Genomic DNA, 20,689 nt, shown 5'->3' on the forward strand with positions numbered 1-20,689 from the left:
CGAGCCTAACTTGGGACTAGAGAAATAAATATATAGAATACCCGAAGACCGAAAAATTGCCGTTGGATCCAAAGGAATCGAGGGCCCTATGTACAAAGGCATCCCAGTTTAGCCTCTCCGAAGATGGAACCCTGCTCAGAATAACATTTGTCGCGCCTCATTTTTCTCGCGAAAAGCAGGCTTCGACACGTGACAACTCCTTTTAGAATGGGAAATAGAGCGCTAAAGGAGAAGAGTCGCCACCTAACGATTTTAAGGTGCGTTAGGGCACCTATTATGCCGACAACTCTGTTTGACTAGTCAACGCCACCAAAAATTGGGTAAGGGCTCAAGTTACCTCAAAGAGAAGGTGTTAGGCAGTCCTCGAGGTCCACAACTGTGGGTCTCAGCCGAACTTAAGATTATATGGATTATGATTAAGCTAGGTGATCAAGTAAACAAAGGAAATTCAGAAGTCAAAGAACTTTATTACAACATGATTAATACAGATCTTAGTGCGAATATAGCGATACAACTATTTAGATCTAATAACAACATATAAAGAGGGGAGGGGTCCTAAGTTTTTTAGCCTAAAGGATCACCCCGTACAACATAAATAATACTTCGTAACTCCATCAAGATGGGGTATTACTCATATTATTCAGCTGGTACAGACTATCATCTCCTGCTACCCGATTACTATGTTAAAGTTGTTACCTAAAGCGCACTAATTCAATTATAAGTCGTACCTTATGCGTGCACTGCCCGTCCCATACCTATGGTCTAGGAGGTATTAGACCTTTATTTTGGGTGGTTCTAGACCTCACTTAGGCTCCTCAGAAATGTTAAAACTAAGCGACATACAAAAAGCACATTGGACCTCACATATAGGCAGTTAAGGGCTCAAGTTAGCCTCCACACTTAAACAACAAATGCACGCGAAACAGGTTTTTCATGTTAGGCAGTTCAAAATTAAGGAACTTAAATCCTTATAGACATGATTTTTATGTGATAAGGCATCAAGGCATGCAAACAATTTCAGGAACCAGTGTTGTTCATAGACAGGATTAAAGGGTGTTGCACACTGATTATTGAAATGGCAGATTCCCAGTTATTAGTACTGTAGATGTTTCACCTAGGTGATTGTGTAACAAAGACAGTGAAATCTATTGAGAGAAACCCATAATTACTCATGCCCTTGATGATGGCCTAAGTGAGCAATGAACAATGTTGAGAGGGGGCGTCATTAACAGTTATTAAGGCGAACATTGGTATCCTATAGAAGGGATTCTAACGATTAGCACTTGGGAACCTGATTTTATTGTGATACTTTAACCTTATAGGCAGGTTTCTAGGTGAACAATGTGATGCAATAACAAATGAAATTATTAGAGTCCTATAGGCATGATCTCTAGTAGATATGCTACAGCAATGCAAATTAAAGGAAAGTTCAACGGTATTTATTTCCTATGGGTAGGTTTTCTAACAACATGTAGCAACAAGGATAATTGAAGCATTTGAGTTCATGCTTTGCTAGTAGACAAGTATTACAAGTGTGTGCTTCTCCTAATGGCATGATTTCTATAGTGTGCATAGAGAGTGAATGCCATATATAGCAAACATATCATTCAGTCCTATAGGCATGTTATCTACCCATCGCATATTAATATTAAAATCTACCCTATTCCCTTTTACTAATAACCCTAATTGTTTATACAAAAATTATTACAGGCCCAATAATGAGTAAAGTAACAAAGAGCCATATTCAATACACGATCATAGGTCTATAGAAGATCCCATACCAATTCAATGAGCCACATCACCAAGTGTTGCACCACTTGGAACAACCAATATAGATATACAGTACATGACAGGGAAGTAGAGTATTAAGGACAGTTTTAGAGGTTGAGAGAATGACTAGGACCAAGCCCTAGTGTGTCAGAATTCACAAGGGCCTCAATTGGACCCCAAGCAGTGCTCACACTAGGGAGACCAACAATGGAACCTAGATAGCCTTAGGTTTCAGCCGGCTAAGAATGAGAATTCTGAATATCAGAGTAGCAAGTAAGGAGAGTGGACATAAATCAAGTAATATACCAAATTGAGCATACAGTACAACTGGTCAAGCATGCCAGTAGATTCAGCAAGGTTTACATAGCAAAGTACCACATAGACAACCTCATACGACTTAGGAGAAGAAAATAAGTTTGTAGACATACATAGGATATCGTGTATAGATGCATGAAGTTGAACTAGTTGAAACCTAAAGGTCCAAATTAATTTAAGTCTAACCTAATGCCATATTAATCAATATGTAGACATGATGGAGGGACACACATTGTGATAATCACAGAAAGGATAGGGTAGCAAATGAACCAAGGCATACTGGAAAACATATTAGCATAGGAGCAAAGTCATAATTAATAGAAAAATAGAGTATTTATCTCTTAAAAATCAGGACAACATGAAACATGTTTAAAGCAGACTTTAAAGCAGCATTCCATAGAGTTGGGACCAATGCACAAAGGGGCAATCCAGTATACACATGACTTAGCACTAAAAGATTCATTCAAGTGGGGATGGTTCCCATAGAGTTATGGTAGCACCCCAAAATCAAGTATGAAGAAATTTTGTAACTAATAACATACAATCACAGTAGTCAGGCTCATATCAAAATAGACTATCATTGAAGTTCAAAACTAAACATGCTAAGATGCCAAATGGTATAGAACCCATTTCAGAAGAAAGGAGATCACAGAATGCAAATCATAGTGAAGAATACATATTAGCATAACACAACAGTAAATTATCCCATGCATTTACTTACCACAGAATGACATCAGAGTATTGAATGTTATCATGCTCATGTAATTCAAATACTTATGCAGAAAGAAAGAAATTGAACATTGCAAATGTTTAAAACACTAACCAGTAGCATAATCAAAAGAGTAAAGAGCGTAATAGCAAAAACCATAAGTCCCCGATGCTTCAGAGTTCACAAGAGCTTCAAGAATGGGCTCCGAGTAGTGCTTGCACCGGAGGAGGTTGTTTAATGGCCTTGGCTTTCAGCCGGCCCCAAAATCAATGATTTTAGAGAGTGTTCGAGTGTAACAGTGAGTGAGTGAGTAAGAGAGGAGAGTAGTGAGAACAGTAGTAGGGATTAGGTGATTCAAAAAAGTCTGTTCAAGGGGTTTTAGGGGAGGAGTTTATATAGTAGCAGATTTAACACATAAAATAGTGAAACACGGTAAATTCATCACAGAATAAGGAAAATATGGCATGGCAGAATCAATTAGAATCAGTCTTAGGGCAAATAGCACATAGAATAAGGAAGTACAGTAGATTAAACAGAGAATAAGGAAAATATAACATGCGAGAATCAATTAAAGTCAGTTTTAGGGAAAATAACACATAAAATAAGGAGGTACAGTAGATTAAACAAAAATTAAGGAAAATATCAGTCAAACACAAGAAAGGGAAGAATATAAATCAAAAATCATTAAAGAAAAAAAAGGGAAAGTTTCAAACCCTAGTTGGGACTGACGACTTGAATCGAACCAATAATGCAAGAATCGTTCAATATAACATGTATATAGACGAAAGATCGTCCAGATCTTCACAGAATCAAAGTAAATCGGTCCGTTCTTGAGAAGTAGTTCTTGCCAAAAATAGGACAAGAACTAAGTAACACCATAAGCATGCGTATAATGATAGAGTATTACAAAATAGGTAAGTAGATCATGGATTGATTCCATGTTTGAGTCGGAATCGGAGAAGGTTAGGGTTACGACAACTAGGGTTTAATAGAGAAGAAGAGAGATGAGAGAGGGTGTGAAGGCGGCTGGGCAGGGGGGAAATGGGTTTGGGTTTTGGGTAGTTTTAGGTAATTAAAAGGGTTTGGATTATTATGGGTCGTTGATCACTCGAGATCAACGACCATGATAGTAAGGGGAATGGGGCGGGTTATTTGGAGCGGGTACCAGCCGGGTATTTTAAAAGGGTAGTTTGGTTTTGGGCTTGGGTAAGTTGGGCTAAGGTTTGGGTTAATTTGGGTTCGAAAATAGGTAAAAATTGGGCTATTATTTAAATATCCCAAAATTTATCAAAAATGATTTATAAAAATGCTTAATAAATAAAATAAAATATTATTTATACACTGAAATACTTAAAATAATAACTTTGTATTATAAAAATATTTGTATACTATTTTGACATAAATAATATAAAATAAAGAGCCTTTATGTATGAATATAGGCCATTATTGCAAAATTAGATAAATAGCTTAAAAATGCTACTGTAATTATATGGAATGAAATAAAATATTTGAAACATATATTATAGGTGCAAAATAGTTATTTTAGGTAACTAAGTCATCACAAAATAATTTAAAAGGATAATTACTAGATATTTCTATATAATTTAAATACAAGAAAAAGTAATTTAATGCTCTAAAAATTATGAAAAATTATAGAAAAATGCTTGTATAGGTTTGTATACTAAATAATGATGCAAATATGCTATTTTGAAAGTATATATATATTTTGAAAAATATGAGGGCAAAATTGGGTATCAACAGCGCTCCTCTTTATCCGGGAATGATGAAAGGGTTGTCGGGTAAAGAAAATTACGACCGATTTTGACCGAATGAGGTGATTTAAAAAATGGAGGCCGAACCCTGGTTTTTGAGTTGCCTACATATCCCCGGTGTTATGGGAATTAGGCCGTGTGTAGTTCTGGATCCAACAGTGAACTGAACCGATGGATTTTTTATAGGAATGGGCGTATGTTTTGGAAAGGGTTCCTTTGGGTAGGACAATATCGGATGATTTTATACGAAATCGTGAATGCGAATCTGAAACATTATGGATGTGTTTCAAAATGAGCATCTGAACGGTTATCAAGTAAGAGTGGGTAGTTGATGGTGATTAGTTGCGTTTGAAGTAATTGCAGGATGTGAACGTTGAACGGAAACCGGAGTGAAGATTGCCCCCGTTAGGAGAACGGTTACTTCCTGGATTACCTGCAAAACTTAAAACACGATGCATGCAAGTATATATGGATTAAACATGATGCAAATTCCCTTTGGACCATGAAAGTTATCTTTGGACAGTGAGGATGATGTCCTTAGACCATGACTTCCTGGGCCATGAATCATGTGATAAGGGATTCGCAGGCCATGAAATGATGTCCTCGGGCCATGAAAATGGTGCCTCTGAACCATGACGCCTTTGAATATAGATGTGCAATATTGAGAGATCCTCAGGCCATGGAATGATGTCTTCCGGCTATGAGAATGATGCCTTCGGACTATGATACCTTTGGACAAAATAGCGATGTTTCAGCCTATGAGATGCAAAGATATGATGCTCGGTCGTATGTGAAGTAAAACAAGACAGATCTTAGTTTTGTATAAGATTAGGGCAGTATTTAGCCCCAGGCGAATAGAGGATAGTGCTAGGTTTTAAATGGCGTGGTGGAGATAGCATTTGGTCTTACGCAAGGAGAATGCAATGCTTAGCCTTAGGCAATTGAGGAGGCAGTGCTTAGCCTCATGCAAGAAGATGAGACAATGCTTAGTCTCGATGCAAGGGAAGGAAGTGCTTAGCCTTATGCAATTAGGGAGGCCGTGCTCAACCTCGTGCAAGAAGAGGAGACATTGCTTAGTCTCGATGCAAGGGAAGGCAATGCTTAGCCTTATGCTAGGAGAGGAGATATGTCTTAGCCTCATGCAAAGAACGGCAGTGCTTAGCCTTATGCAATTGGAGAGGCAGGCTTAGCCTCATGTAAATAGGAGACAGTGCATAGTCTCATGCAAAGAAAGGCAATGCTTAGCCTCATGCAAGAAGAAGAGACAATGCTTAGTCTCATGCAGGGAAAGGCAATGCTTAGCCTTATGAAATTGGGGAGGCAATGCTTAGCCTCATGCAAGAAGAAGAGACAATGCTTAGTCTCATGCGAAGAAAGGCAATGCTTAGCCTCATGCAATTAGGGAGGCAATGCTTAGCCTCATGCAAGAAGAAGAGACAATGCTTAGTCTCATGCAAAGAAAGGCAGTACTTAGTCTTATGCGGTAAAACAATGAGTGATAGCAGAGTATTTCTTAGCTGAAGATGTGTTTGCGTTTAGCAACTTTGTCATTATGAAGGTAGTGGTTCTGACGTGTGTATGTATTTGCGCATATTCCTGTTATGTTCATTGTGTCGTGAGTTTGCGGGGAAGGTTGGTTCGTGCTTTCGCCTTCTCGCTTTGCTTTTGCTCATGTCTTGAGATCCTATTTGAGTTACCCTGGGTAGCATCTGGCTGTTTATAAAAGTTTACGAAAAATATGCGTGCATTTGATGAATGTAATTATTTAAATATAGTAGTATGTAATATCAAGTAAATTTAGATGAACCAATGATTGTGACATATTTTGAAAACATTGCGACTTCCTTGCTTTAGAATTTTGAGGGTCCTCCTCAAAATTCTGCCCCAATTTAAAAGCAATTCTTTGACTGTTCTGTGTATGACGAAGTTGGCTGAACTTGCTTCAGCATTTTGAGGATCCTTCTCAAAATTTTGCCCCAGTTTCTGACCATGGAAAAATGAAGATCTTATTAAGATGTGACCGAACCCACAAGGCTGCATACGTATCCCCTCTTAAACGGGAATCAGGTCAAGCGTAGTTCAGTTACATCGAATAAAGAAATGTAAATAATCTAAACATAGTATATCTTGACTGTGTCTGAGTTGATAGGTTTTGGCCAAATTTCTTCATCCATTTCTGCAAGTATGAGCGCTCCTCCTGTTAGTACTCTGTGAACCATGTAGGCCCCGTGCCAATTGGGTGAAAATTTCCCTTTGGCTTCATCTTGATGCGGGAAGATCCGCTTTAGCACTAACTGTCCTGGTGTGAATTGTCTGAGCCTGGCCCTTTTATTGAAAGCTCTGGACATTTTGTTCTGGTAAAGTTGTCCGTGACATACTGCGTTCATCTTTTTTTATCAATGAGAGCCAGTTGTTCATAACGACTTCGTATCCCTTCTGCATCACTAAGTTCAGCCTCTTGTATGATTCTCAAAGAAGGAATTTCTGCTTCGGCGGGAATAACGGCTTCAGTACCTAGACCAACAAATAAAGAGTTGCCCCAGTTTATGTGCGAACCGTGGTGCGATATCTAAGTAGGGAAAATGGTAACTTCTCATGCCATTGTTTGTGATTATCTATCATCTTCCTTAGTATCTTCTTGATGTTCTTATTAACGGCTTCCACAACTCTATTCATTTGTGGCATGTATGCTGGGGAATTCTTATGCTTGATCTTGAAGGTTTCACACATGGATCTCATCAAATCACTGTTAAGGTTGGTGGCGTTATCGGTGATGATTGACTCCGGTACCCCGAATCGACAGACAATACAATCCCTAATAAAATCTGCTACGACCTTCTTAGTTACAACTTTGTAAGATGCGGCTTCAACCCATTTTGTGAAATAGTCTATGGCCACTAGAATGAACATGTGCCCATTTGAAGCGGCATGTTCAATTGGACAGATGACATCCATCCCCCAAGAGGAGAAAGGCCAAGGTGCACTTGTTGCATTGAGTTCATTGGGTGGAACTCGTATCATATTAACATGTACTTGGCATTGATGACACTTTTAGACATACCTGATGCAGTTTGTTTCCATGGTCATCAAAAAACACCCTGCTCTTAATATCTTCTTAGCTAAGATAAAGCCATTCATGTGTGGTCCGCAAGTTCCGGCATGTATGTCTTCGAGCAATTTGGATGCTTCCATGGTGTCGACACACCGTAATAACCCCAGATCTGGAGTCCTTCTGTACAGAATCCCTCCGCTTTGGAAGAAGTGGTTAGATAATCTTCGAAGTGTGCATTTCTCAGTATAATTTGCGTGCTCTGGGTATTCTCCTTTTGCCAAATATTCTTTGATGTCATGGAACCATGGATTTCCATCAATTTCTTCTTCAACATGAGCACAATAAGCTGGCTGGTTATGAATCCCTACCGGGATAGGGTCGATGAAATTCTTGTCTGGGTGTTGTATCATGGAAGATAGAGTGGCCAATGCATCTGCGAACTCATTCTGGACTCTCAGAACATGTTTGAATTCTATCTTTGTGAATCTCTTCTTCAATTCTTGTACATAGTACAAATACGGCAGTATTTTTGTATTCTTTGTAGCCCATTCTACTAGAACCTGATGTACCAAATGGTCTGAGTCACCAATTACCAGCAATTCCTTAACGTTCGTGTCAATGGCCAACTTGAGTCCCAAGATGCAAGCCTCATATTCTGCCATATTGTTGGTACATGGAAACCTGAGCATTGCTGATACTGGATAGTGTTGACCTGTCTCTGATACTAAAACTGCTCCAATACCCACTCTTTTGAAATTTGCAACTCCATCGAAGAACATTCTCCAACCATCATAGGTTTCAGTGATATCTTCTCCTACGAATGATACCTCTTCGTCAGGAAAATACATTTTCGGTGGTTTGTACTCTCCGTCTATAGGATTTTCTGCCAAATGATCCGCCAACGCTTGCCCCTTGACAGCTTTCTGAGTTACATAGATGATGTCGAACTCACTTAGTAATATCTGCCATTTTGCTAACTTGGGCATGGGTTTTTGGAAGATGTATTTTAACGGATCCATCCTTGATATGAGATATGTGGTGTAGGCACAGAAGTAGTGCCTCAACTTTTGAGCTATCCACGTCAAAGCGCAGCACGTGCGTTCCAACAAAGAATATCGTGCTTCGTAGGGTGTGAACTTCTTGCTCAGATAGTATATGGCCTGTTCCTTTCTTCCCGTCTCATCATGTTGTCCCAAGACACAGCCAAAAGCCCCATCTAGTACAGATAAATAGAGTAGCAGAGGTCTCCCAGGTTCCGGTGGGACCAGAACAAGTGGTTTGGATAAATATTCTTTGATCTTGTCAAAGGCTTTCTAGCATTCTTCAGTCCAACTTGTTGCAACGTCTTTCTTCAACATTTTGAAAATCGGTTTGCAGATCACAGTTGATTGTGCTATGAAATGAATGATGTAATTGAGACGCCCTAAGAAACTCATCACATCTTTCTTATTCTCCGGAGGTGGCAAATCTTGGATAGCCTTGATCTTCGACGGGTCTAGCTCAATTCCTCGGCGGCTGACGATGAACCCTAACAGCTTTCCAGCAGGGACTCCGAAGGCACATTTTGCGGGATTCAGTTTCAGGTTGTACCTTCGAAGTCGATCAAAGAATTTCCTCAAATCTGTTATATGATCCGTGCTTCTCTTGGATTTGATGATGACGTCATCCACGTACACCTCTATCTCCTTGTGTATCATGTCATGGAAAATGGTTGTCATGGCCCTCATATAGGTGGCTCCAGCATTCTTTAGGCCAAACGACATTATTTTTTAATAATATACTCCCCATGGTGTAATAAAGGCTGTCTTTTCGGCATCCTCTTCATCCATCCAGATCTGATGATATCCTGTGAAACAATCCACAAAGGATTGAAGTTCATGCTTGGCATAGTTGTCAATCAGTATGTGTATATTGGCAAAGGGAAATCATCTTTGGGACTTGCTTTGTTTAAATCCTGATAGTTGACACACACTCTAACCTTCCCATCTTTCTTTGGAACCGGCACAATGTTAGCCAACCAGGTCGGATATTCAACCACTTTGAGAACCTTGGCTTTGATCTGCTTGGTGACTTCCTCCTTTATTCTCAGACTCATATCTGGTTTGAACTTTCTGAGCTTCTGCTTTACAGGCGGACACATAGGGTTGGTAGGTAGTTTATGAGCCACTATGGACGTGCTCAAACCGGCCATATCATCATAGGACCATGCAAAAATATCCTCATACTCTTTCAAGAATCGGATGTATTCTTCTTTTTTCTGACGATGATAGGTGAATGCTTACACTAGTTTCCTTGACAGTTTCTGAGTCTCCCAAATTAACGGTTTTAGTCTCATCCAAATTGGACTTAGTCTTGTTCTCAAAATTTTCCACTTCTCTGACAATTTCCTCGGGTATTATATCCTCTTCCAGATCTTCTGAATCATTATCCTTATGTTGCGTTGTCTCGTTACATTTCACAGTCGTAGGTTCATCGGGATAGGTAATAATAATGTTGTAGAGAAAAAAATGTAAAGAATAATAATAAATACTAAAAATAACAATGCTTTAAATAAATCTTGAAAACATCAAATAAGTACGGCTCGATGACTCGAGCAATTATTTCAAAACAAAATACGTTCAGAACAAAATATTGAAAATGTCTTAGATGCTCATAAAATTGCTTTTAAAAATAATTGATGCTAACTGCCAGGCTACCCAGGAACTCGATGGGCCCTTGATGGCGCATCAATCCAATTCTTGAGAACAGCTACCTTCTCCATTGTCTGAATAATAAGGTCTTCTTCCTCCTCCTCTTCAACTATCACACTGCAGTCCATGTCTTTGTCATCCAGAAATAGCTTCCTTATTCCAGCTAGAGCTTCATCTTCTTCAGACCCCCACATCATGTCAGTTTGATGAAACGACTGGCTCAAATGTGGTACTGGTTGCTCTAGAGGGTAATAAAGACCACGCCACGGTGGCGACCAATTCTGATAATCATGCCAGGTGTATTCATACCCAAGCCCAAAAGTTGTGCCGTGACGCTTTAGCTGTATCAGTTTGGTGATCCCCGGAGATTCTTACCGAAACCCTTGCCAGGTTCATACCCTGTCTATGCCAATATGCCTTCTATCTTACTGCTCCACCATTTTTCTTTTTCAATTGCGTTGACGCGCTCGACGTGATGGTATGTTTCTCCACCCAACTTCCTTCTATTCTCGACGACCGGAACAGTTTGATTGGTGTAAATGGGATTACTTCCGTCCCCATGGATGATCACTTCCTGATGGTTCCACTCAAACTTCACGGCTTGATGTAGAGTAGAAGCCACGACCCCAGCGGCGTGTATCCACGGTCACCCCAATAATAGATTGTATGTAGAAAATATATCCAATACTTGAAACTCAATATCAAACCAGGTCGGGCCTATCTGTAGGCTGAGATTGGTCTCCCCAATTGTGGCCCTTTGAGACCCATCAAATGCTTTCACATTCATACTCCATGCTCGTATCTCGTGCAGACCTTTACCCAACCTTTGCAAAGTAGTTAGTGGACAGATGTTGAGACTCGAACCCCCATCTATCAGGACCTTGGCAATGAATTTGTCCTCAAACTGCACGGTGATATGTAGTGCCCTGTTGTGACTTAGTCCTTCTGGTGGCAGCTCGTCTTCATGAAAAGTGATCTTGTGGCTTTCTAACACTTGCCCTACCATATTGGTCATCTCTCCACTGGTGATGTTATTTGATACATAAGCTTCATTCAATACCTTCATCAAGGCATTCCTATGTGCCTCGGAGTTTTGCAGCAGTGATAAAATGGATATTTGAGCGGGGGTTTTATTGAGATGATCAACCACAGAATACTCTCTCACCTGCACCTTTCTCCAAAGATCATCTGGGCCAGTCTCAATGACAGGCAGCTTAGAGGCAGCTTCTTTGCTTGTTCTTCCCAAATGCTCGGGTGTATAAACCCTACCAGTTCTGGTCATGCCTTGCGTTGCACATATTTCTTCCATTTTTGCCTTTCCTTTCCTTCTTGCTTCCGCAACATAATCCCAAGGTATAACATTAGACTTAAAAGATGGCGTGGGTGCCATCATCACAGTGAAGGGTGTTGTTACCTCAACCTCAAATGGAGTTGGTGCGGCTACCACAACTTCAATCGGTTCCTGAGTCTGTACCACGATAGGTGTGAGAGTGACTGGAGATGTTTCAAGGTTATCCCCTTCTCGAATGAGTCCAATTAACCCATATGAGTCCCATTCTTCATTGGTCTCTATCACGTTTACCCCTTCACCCCTATGATCCGGGATAGGATTGTTACGGATATTGGGTGCAGCCTCTTTTGCCTATATGACTTTGGTGTTAATTAATGTCTGGATCTTATTCTTCAAAGTACGGCACTCATCTATAGTATGACCCTTCATGCCCGAGTGATAGGCACATGTCTTATTTGAATTAATCCATTAGGAGGAGTTTTCCATAGCAACAGCGGGAATGGAAGTGACATAACTGGCAGCCTTCAGTCTCTCGTGCAGTTAGTCTATGGGTTCAGCAATTGGGGTATATTGTCTGGGTGATCTGCGGTCGAAATTCGGTCTAGGTTTTTGGTAGTTTTGGCGGGCCGGTGGTGAGTGGTAGTATGCTGGTTGGGTGTTATAAATATGGTAAGTGGCGGCAGGTTGTTGGTATCTGTGAGGTGAAGGCTGATATGTAGGTGGGGGTGTTTGGTATGTAAGGGGAGACTTCGTACCTTGGGCTACCATCATCGCACCTACTTCTTTCTTCTTAGAGATACCTCCTGACTGTAAGGCTTTATTTGTGGCTTGGAGTGCTTCAAAATTTGTCACCATTCCGCTTTTGATCCCTTCTTCTATTCTTTTTCCCAATTTGATGATGTCAGAAAATTTATGGTTTTCAATAACCATCAGTCTTTCATAGTATTGCGGATCCTGAGCTCTGACGAAGAACTTACTCATCTGTTCTTCTTCCAGTGCTGGCCTTACTTTTGCATCTTCAGACCTCCACCGAGTAGCATACTAACGGAAAGTTTCCATTGGCCTCTTCTTGAGATTCTGAATGTAGAAAACGTCTGGTGCATTTTCTGTGTTAAACTTGAACCGATCCATGAAATCTGATGCTATGCTCATCCAATTAACCCATTTCTTTGGGTTCTGACTGATGTACTAAGACAGGGCATCTACAGTGAGGCTCCTCATGAACAACTTCATGTGGATTCTTTCATCCTTGACAACTCCCACAAGCTTGTCACAATACGTTCTTAAGTGCACCTTCGGATCACCAGTCCCGTCGACCATTTCAAACTTAGGAGGTTTGTAACCTTCCGGCAGATCTACATCTGGTTGAATACACAAATCTTCATAATTCAAACCCTCAATGCATTTGCTCCCTTTGACACTTTGAACTCTGCAAGTAAGTTTCTTGAGTTCTTCTGCCATGTTCTTGATGAATAGGTCCTTCTAGGCAGATTCGGGTATGTATAGGGTCTGTTGTGGGGTAAAGTTTTCACATATATGGGATTGCTTTGGTGGACTCCAGGAATCTGGGTGTAATGGTGGTCCTTGATTGAGTTTTGCAGGTCAGGAGTAGGCTGTGGTGCATTTTGAGGGGTGTGGTATGTGGTTGTTTGTGGGTATTGAATTGGGTGGTGATGGTGTTGTTGAGGAGTAGGTACCGGAGGAGGATTGTGGTTCTGAGGAGGTGTGGCGTATTGATGTGGTGCGGGAGGATTTTGCGGATTTTGATTTTGTGTGTTTTTGGAAGGTGCCGGGTTTTGGGCGTTTGTGTTTTGTTGGTTAATGTCGGGGACGTTTAGGGTGAGGGAAAGGTTTGCCAAGTTCCAGACCTGCTCAAGTTCCCCTTGTAGCTCTAATATTTTCTATTCCAGACGTAGGACCAACTCATTCTGTGCTGGAGTATTTCGACCGTCCGAAGTTTCAACGTTCTCTGCGTTGTCCTTTCTGATACTACTTAAATCGTCCATCTTTCCTTTCCCTTTGCTACTGCCTTTAGGATCACTTGGTGGTGGAGGAGGTGGAGGACCTCTGGATCTAGTGTGATATGCGGATGATGCCAGTATGCGCGAACCAAACTTTGGGGAATGGGAATAAAAAAAAGAAAAGAAAAACAAAAAGGTAACCAAGTTAGTAAGGGATATTGAAAGAATACTTGCAATATTAAACATGATTTGCAAAATCATGTAACAGATTCGCATCCTAATTTGGGGGACCTCGTTGTGCCTGAGGTAGGCCTAAGCGACATATAGACTTGGAGAAAATTGATGCTAATAATTGTGTCATTTCATTAATGCGAAAATGATTCAGATCCTTACTAAAACGAAAATAATAAGAAAATTACTAATGGCATTTGCCTTATTACAATTGAAATTTAAAACTAAGCTAAAAGTAGTAAAGAACATCATTTCCTAATCTACTTGGCCCCAGAGGGACCTTCCCCATGCTTGGCCTTCTTGGATCCATCAATCAAGTTCCCCAGGTCGCGCATGTCCAATAGTAGGTAATCCCTTGCTAGATTCCCTCCCTCAATTCCTTCTGTATTCTGACAATCCGAGAGTCTCTTCCTCATCTTCCCCTTAAGTTCCATTAACCCTTGCTCCAAATATTCCAATCTTTCTGTTAATTTAGTAGCAATTTCTTTCCATTCGTTGATTGCTTCCATATCCACTTTGTGTTGTTCCAAATGCCTATCTTCAGACTCGAAAACCCTATTGCGCATCATCCTATACTTGACTTGTGCTTCAGCAGCGTTATCTATAACCTTATTTTTTAGATTAATCCCTGGCTTGACATCTTCCGCTATATCATCTACCAACCATTATGGGTAGAAGTATACATGGTCGGCGTGGTACCTGTCTGGCTCGATAGTGTCTTTCTCTACAATGACCTTTTGATTCCACATATGTTGTGCCTCGAATTTGATCGGAATGATGTTCCCTTTAAAGTCTGCTTTTTACTGGACTATGTTGGAAACCCGAGGTATAACCTGCTTTTTTCCCGCTTGCCTCATTACCCTTATAGGAGCATAAGGATAGATTCCTCTTAACCCGATCAACACTAAATAAGTGGTTTCTTTTGACATGATGATGAACTCGCTGCTAGGGAACCATTCAAACATCCAATGCACCTTTTCATCAGTCAAATTGCTAAAGAAACGCACCCAACTCACAGCACTTCCAGGTTGCGCGAACCTATCTGGGATAAATGTCATTATATTTGGATGATGGTAGGCTATGTAGTCATTCAATGGTCATCATAGAAGCTCCTGACGATATTCACCTCTTTAGAAATGTTCTAATAACCAAACCTGCAACAACGTATTACATCCCTCGAAGTGCCCATACCCCTGCTTGCATCGATCTAGAGCTTGGTACATTTCGGCCAAGATCATGGGGATGATAGTGTAAGTTTGTCCCTCAATTCCTTCCATTAGAGTCCTAGCGACCATGGCTAAGAAAGTGTGGATCTTCCCCCCTTTCATTGGAAATATCAGCAACCCCAAGAAACAGACAATGAATACAAAAACTCGGCGGTGTGTCCAACCCAAAGAAGTAACGACAAGTTCATCACGGTGAAGGCAATATGACTTGCTATGCCTATAACGTTCATAAAGGACCTCAAATGGTATGTATGACTCCTTCAGACAGAGTAACTCATCATTTTTCTTGAAACCCATCATTTTCAAAAAATCGCGGGGAGTGCAATTTTCTGGTACTAATAAACCCGGACTATCCTATGGTAGCATAGTGAAGCCTCCTATTTCCTCTAAGAGGGGTCATTTCTACATCACCAAAGTGAAAGAAAACTCTTTTCTCATCCCAAAACATAGTAGCGTCCTCAATCAATGCGTTATTTGGCCGAATGCCCAATAAGGAAGGTAAATTTCCGAGGACCCTTTTCACATAATTCTTGTCACTAGGTGAGAGGTTCTTCCACCAATCAAGCAGCAAAGGTGGGATGTTTTGAACCATGCTGAACCCGGGGACTTCGTGCCTTATTTTCTATAAAACAAATAGAGTTATCCCTTTCCCCCTCCGGGTCTGACTATTTACACATTAATGATCAACATACTGGCATGTTTTTCTCCAAGTAATGCACATAACGTGATGGTGTACATTGGGATTATGGAAATCCCGTCGGGCTTTGGACAAGGATTATGTTAGTGGATTGTCACACGGACAACGTTCTATCCCATATTAGGTTTGACATGATGCATGCACAATTGATATTGGAGCGAGGTTTCTAGAAGGGTCTAGATTGGTACTCTCAAGTGGACAACTTGAGAGGAAAAGACACAGAACCGTTGACTGCACCGCTGATCGACTAGTTTACCGCAAATAAGCCTTTTCAATTTAAAGGGTAATTGTGGAAGAGCGCGGACACTCATCAAGTGTCGCTATGGTATTAGTTGGGCACGAGTGGAATATGATGTGGAGCATGCTTTATGCAGCAATAATAACACGTTTTCAAGTATTTGCTTGATAAATATGTGAACGCAGTATTAAGATAAAACATAAAGGATGTAAAAAGAAAGACAAAAGAAGAAGTTAGTTCGTGGAATATAATAAAGTAAGCAAGGGAGTAGGGGTGGGAGAGACATGATATAGCTAATAAATAGCAGTTAGAGCAACTAAGGGCGAATAGGGAAATGGATGTGCATGTTATAACAAATTTAAGCAAATAAAGGTAGAGAAGGGAAGGGATGTGCATGTAATAGCAAATCTAACCAAATAAAGATGGAAAAGGAATTTGCATTTTATAACAAAGAAAACTAATCCACATAAGCCAAGTTCATTATGGTAAGAGCCTAAGTGTAAATCCCCAGCAGAGTCGCCATGTTGTCGCGCCCCGTTTTTCTCGCGAAAAGTGGGCTTTGATACGTGACAACTCCTTTTAGAATGGAAAATAGAGTGCTAAAGGAAAAGAGTTGCCACCTAATGATTTTTAAGGTGCGTTAGGGCACCTATTATGCAGATAACTCTGTTTGAATAGTCAACGCCACCAAATATCGGGTAAGGGCTCAAGTTACCTCAAAGAGAAAGTGATCAAGTAAACAAAGGGAATTCAAAAGTCAAAGAACTTTATCACAACATGATTAATACAGATCTTAGTGCGAATATAGGGATACAACTATTTAGATCTAATAACAACATATAAATAGGAGGGGGGGTCCTAAGTTTTTTAGCCTAAAGGATCATCTCGTGCAACATAAATAATACTTCGTAACTCCCTCAAGATGGGGTGTTACTCATATTATTCAGCTGGCACAGACTATCATCTCCTGCTACACGATTACTATGTTAAAGTTGTTACCTAAAGCGCACTAATTCAATTATAAGTCGTACCTTATGCGTGCACTACCCGTCCCATACCTATGGTCCAGGAGGTATTGGACCTCTCTTTTGGGTGGTTCTAGACCTAACTTAGGCTACTCAGAAATGTTAAAACTAAGCGACATACAAAAAGCACATTGGACCTCACATATAGGCAGTTAAGGGCTCAAGTTAGCCTCCACACTTAAATAACAAATGCACGCGAAAGAGGTTTTTCATGTTAGGCGGTTCAGAATTAAGGAACTTAAATCCCTATAGATATGATTTCTATGTGATAAGGCATCAAGGCATTCAAGCAGTTTCAGGAACCAGCGTTGTTAATAGACAGGATTATAAAGGGTGTTGCACACTGATTATTGAAATGGCAGATTCCCAGTTATTAGTCATGTAGATGTTGCGCCTAGGTGATTGTGTAACAAAGACAGTGAAATCTATCAAGAGAAACCCATAATTACTCATGCCCTCGATAATGGCCTAAGTGAGCGATGAACAATGTTGAGAGGGGGCGTCATTAACAGTTATTAAGGCGAACAGTGGTATCCTATAGACACGATTCTAACGATTAGCACTTGGGAACCTAATTTTATTGTTATACTTTAACCTTATAGGCAGGTTTTCTAGGTGAACAGTGTGATGCAATAACAAATGAAATGATTAGAGTCCTATAGGCATGATCTCTAGTGGATATGCTGCAGCAATGCAAATTAAAGGAAAGTTCAACGGTATTTATTTCCTATGGGCAGATTTTCTAACAACATGTATCAACAAGGATAATTGAAGCATTTGAGTTCATGCTTTGCTAATAGACAAGTAGGGCAAGTGTGTGCTTCTCCTAATGGTATGATTTCTATAGTGTGCATAGAGAGTGAATGACATATATAGCAAATATATCATTCAGTCCTATAGGCATGTTATCTACCCATCGCATATTAATATTAAAATCTACCTCATTCCCTTTTACTAATAACCCCAATTTTTTATACAAAAATTATTACAAGCCCAATAATGAGTAAAGTAACAAAGATCCACGTTCAATACACGATCATGGGTCCATAGAAGAGCCCATACCAATTCAATGAGCCACAGCACCAAGTGTTGCACCACTTGGAACAACCAATATAAATATACAGTACATGACAGGGAAGTAGAGTATTAAGGACAGTTTTAGAGGTTGAGAGAATGACTAGGACCAAGCCCTAGTGTGTCAGAGTTTATAAGGGCCTCAATTGGACCCCAAGCAGTGCTCACACTAGGGAGACCAACAATGGAACCTAGATAGCCTTGGCTTTCAGCCGGCTAAGAATGAGAATTCAGAATATCAGAGTAGCAAGTAAGGAAAGTGGACAAAAATCAAGTAATATACCAAATAGAGCATACAGTACAACTGGTCAAGCAGGCCAGTAGATTTAGCAAGGTTTACATAAAAAAGTACCACATAGACAACCTCATAGGACTTAGGAGAAGAAAATAGGTTTGCAGACATACATAGGTTATCGTGTATAGATGCGTGAAATTAGACTAGTTAAAACCTAAAGATCCAAATTAAGTTAAGTCTAACCTAATGCCATATTAATCAGTATTTAGACATGATGGAGGGACACACATTGTGATAATCACAGAAAGGATAGGGTAGCAAATGAACCAAGGCATACTGAAAAACATATTAGCATAGGAGCAAAGTCATAGTTAATAGAAAAATAGAGTATTTATCTCTTAAAAATCAGGACAACATGAAACATGTTTAAAGCAGACTTTAAAGCAGTATTCCATTGAGTTGGGACCAATACACAAATGGGCAATCCAGTATACACATGACTTAGCACTAAAAGATTCATTCAAGTGGGGATGGTTCCCATAGAGTTATGGTAGCACCCCAAAACAAAGTATGAAGAAATTTTGTAACTAACAACATACAATCACAGTAGTCAGGCTCATATCAAAATAGACTTTTATTAAAGTTCAAAACTAAATATGCTAAGATGCCAAATGGTATAGAACCCATTTCAGAAGACAAGAAATCACAGAATGCAAATCATAGTGCAGAATACGTATTAGCATAACACAACAGTAAATTATCCCATGCATTTACTTACCACAGAATGACATCAGAGTACTGAACGTTATCATGCTCATGTAATTCAAATACTTATGCAGAAAGAAAGAAATTGAACATTGCAAATGTTTAAAACACTAACCAGTAGCATAATCAAAAACCACAAGTCCCCGATGCTTCAGAGTTCACAAGAGCCTCAAGAATGGGCTCCGAGTAGTGCTTGCACCGGAGGAGGTTGTTTAATGGCCTTGGCTTTCAGCCGGCCCCAAAATCAATGATTTTAGAGAGTGTTCGAGTGTAACAGTGAGTGAGTGAGTGAGAGAGGAGAGTAGTGAGAACAGTAGTAGGGATTAGGTGATTCAAAAAAGTCTGTTCAAGGGGTTTTAGGGGAGGGGTTTATATAGTAGCAGATTTAACACATAAAATAGTGAAACACGGTAAATTAATCATAGAATAAGGAAAATATGGCATGCCAGAATCAATTAGAATCAGTCTTAGGGCAAATAGCACATAGAATAAGGAAGTACAGTAGATTAAACTAAGAATAAGGAAAATATAGCATGCGAGAATCAATTAGAGTCTGTTTTAGGGCAAATAACACATAAAATAAGGAGGTACAGTAGATTAAACAAAAATTAAGGACAATATTAGTCAAACACAAGAAAAGGAAGAATATCAATCGTAAATCAGTAAAGAAAGAAAAGGGAAAGTCTCAAACCCTAGTTGGGACTGACGACTTGAATCGAACCAATAATGCAAGAATCGTTCAATATAACATGTATATAGACGAAAGATCGTCCAAATCTTCACCGAATCAAAGTAAATCGGTCCGTTCTTGAGAAGTAGTTCTTGCCAAAAATAGGGCAAGAACTAAGTAACACCATAAACATGCGTATAATGATAGAGTATTACAAAAAAAGTAAGTAGATCATGGATTGATTCCATGTTTGTGTCGGAATCGTAGAAGGTTAAGGTTACGATGGCTAGGGTTTAAGAGAGAAAAAGAGAGATGAGAGAGGGAGTAAAGGCGGTTGGGCAGGGGGGAAATGGGTTAGGGTTTTGGGTAGTTTTAGGTAATTAAAAGGGTTTGGATTACTATGGGCCGCTGATCACTCGACATCAACGGCCAGGATAGTAAGGGGAATGTGGCGGGTTATTTGGAGCGGGTACCAGCCGGGTATTTAAAAAGGGTAGTTTGGTTTTGGGCTTGGGTAAGTTGGGCTAAGGTTTGGGTTATTTTGGGTCCGAAAATAAGTAAATATTGGGCTATTATTTAAATACCCCAAAATTTATCAAAAATAATTTATAAAAATACTTAATACATAAAATAAAATATAATTTATACATTGAAATACTTAAAATAATAATTTTGTATTATAAAAATATAAATATGCTATTTTAACATAAATAATATAAAATAAATAGCCTTTATGTATGAATATAGGTTATTATTGCAAAATTAGATAAATAGCTTAAAAATGCTACTGTAATTATATGGAATGAAATAAAATATTTGAAACATATATTATAGGTGAAAAATAGTTATTTTAGGTAACTAAGTCATCACAAAATAATTTAAAAGGATAATTACTAGATATTTCTATATAATTTAAATACAATAAAAATTAATTTAAAGCTCTAAATATTATGAAAAATTATAGAAAA

The 20,689-nt window shown here is 39.5% G+C and overlaps 1 protein-coding gene across 1 annotated transcript; it reads right to left on the reverse strand.

The window, feature by feature from the left end:
- Window positions 1-6,949: 6,949 nt before the first annotated feature.
- On the reverse strand, window positions 6,950-8,604 carry LOC138904958 (uncharacterized). The gene is made up of 3 exons (XM_070193454.1): window positions 7,772-8,604; window positions 7,600-7,664; window positions 6,950-7,080 (listed from the first exon to the last, which is right to left on the reverse strand). Exons 1-3 carry the CDS (start codon window positions 8,602-8,604, stop codon window positions 6,950-6,952), a joined length of 1,029 nt encoding a protein of 342 aa, XP_070049555.1.
- Between the last annotated feature and the right edge of the window lie 12,085 nt (window positions 8,605-20,689).

The sequence above is a fragment of the Nicotiana tomentosiformis genome, chromosome 2 (genome assembly GCF_000390325.3).
Source record: "Nicotiana tomentosiformis chromosome 2, ASM39032v3, whole genome shotgun sequence".
In the NCBI taxonomy this organism is placed as follows: domain Eukaryota; kingdom Viridiplantae; phylum Streptophyta; class Magnoliopsida; order Solanales; family Solanaceae; genus Nicotiana; species Nicotiana tomentosiformis.

Excerpts from the sequence above, each read along its gene's own strand:
- LOC138904958 (XM_070193454.1), bottom strand. The coding sequence starts at position 8,604 with ATGCCCAAGTTAGCAAAATGGCAGATATTACTAAGTGAGTTCGACATC. Across the intron at positions 7,665-7,771 it reads CCAGATCTGGGGTTATTACG|GGTGTTTTTTGATGACCATG; the intron begins GTGTGTCGACAC and ends TATTAAGAGCAG. Across the intron at positions 7,081-7,599 it reads AAAAGTGTCATCAATGCCAA|GTACTGAAGCCGTTATTCCC; the intron begins GTACATGTTAAT and ends TTGTTGGTCTAG.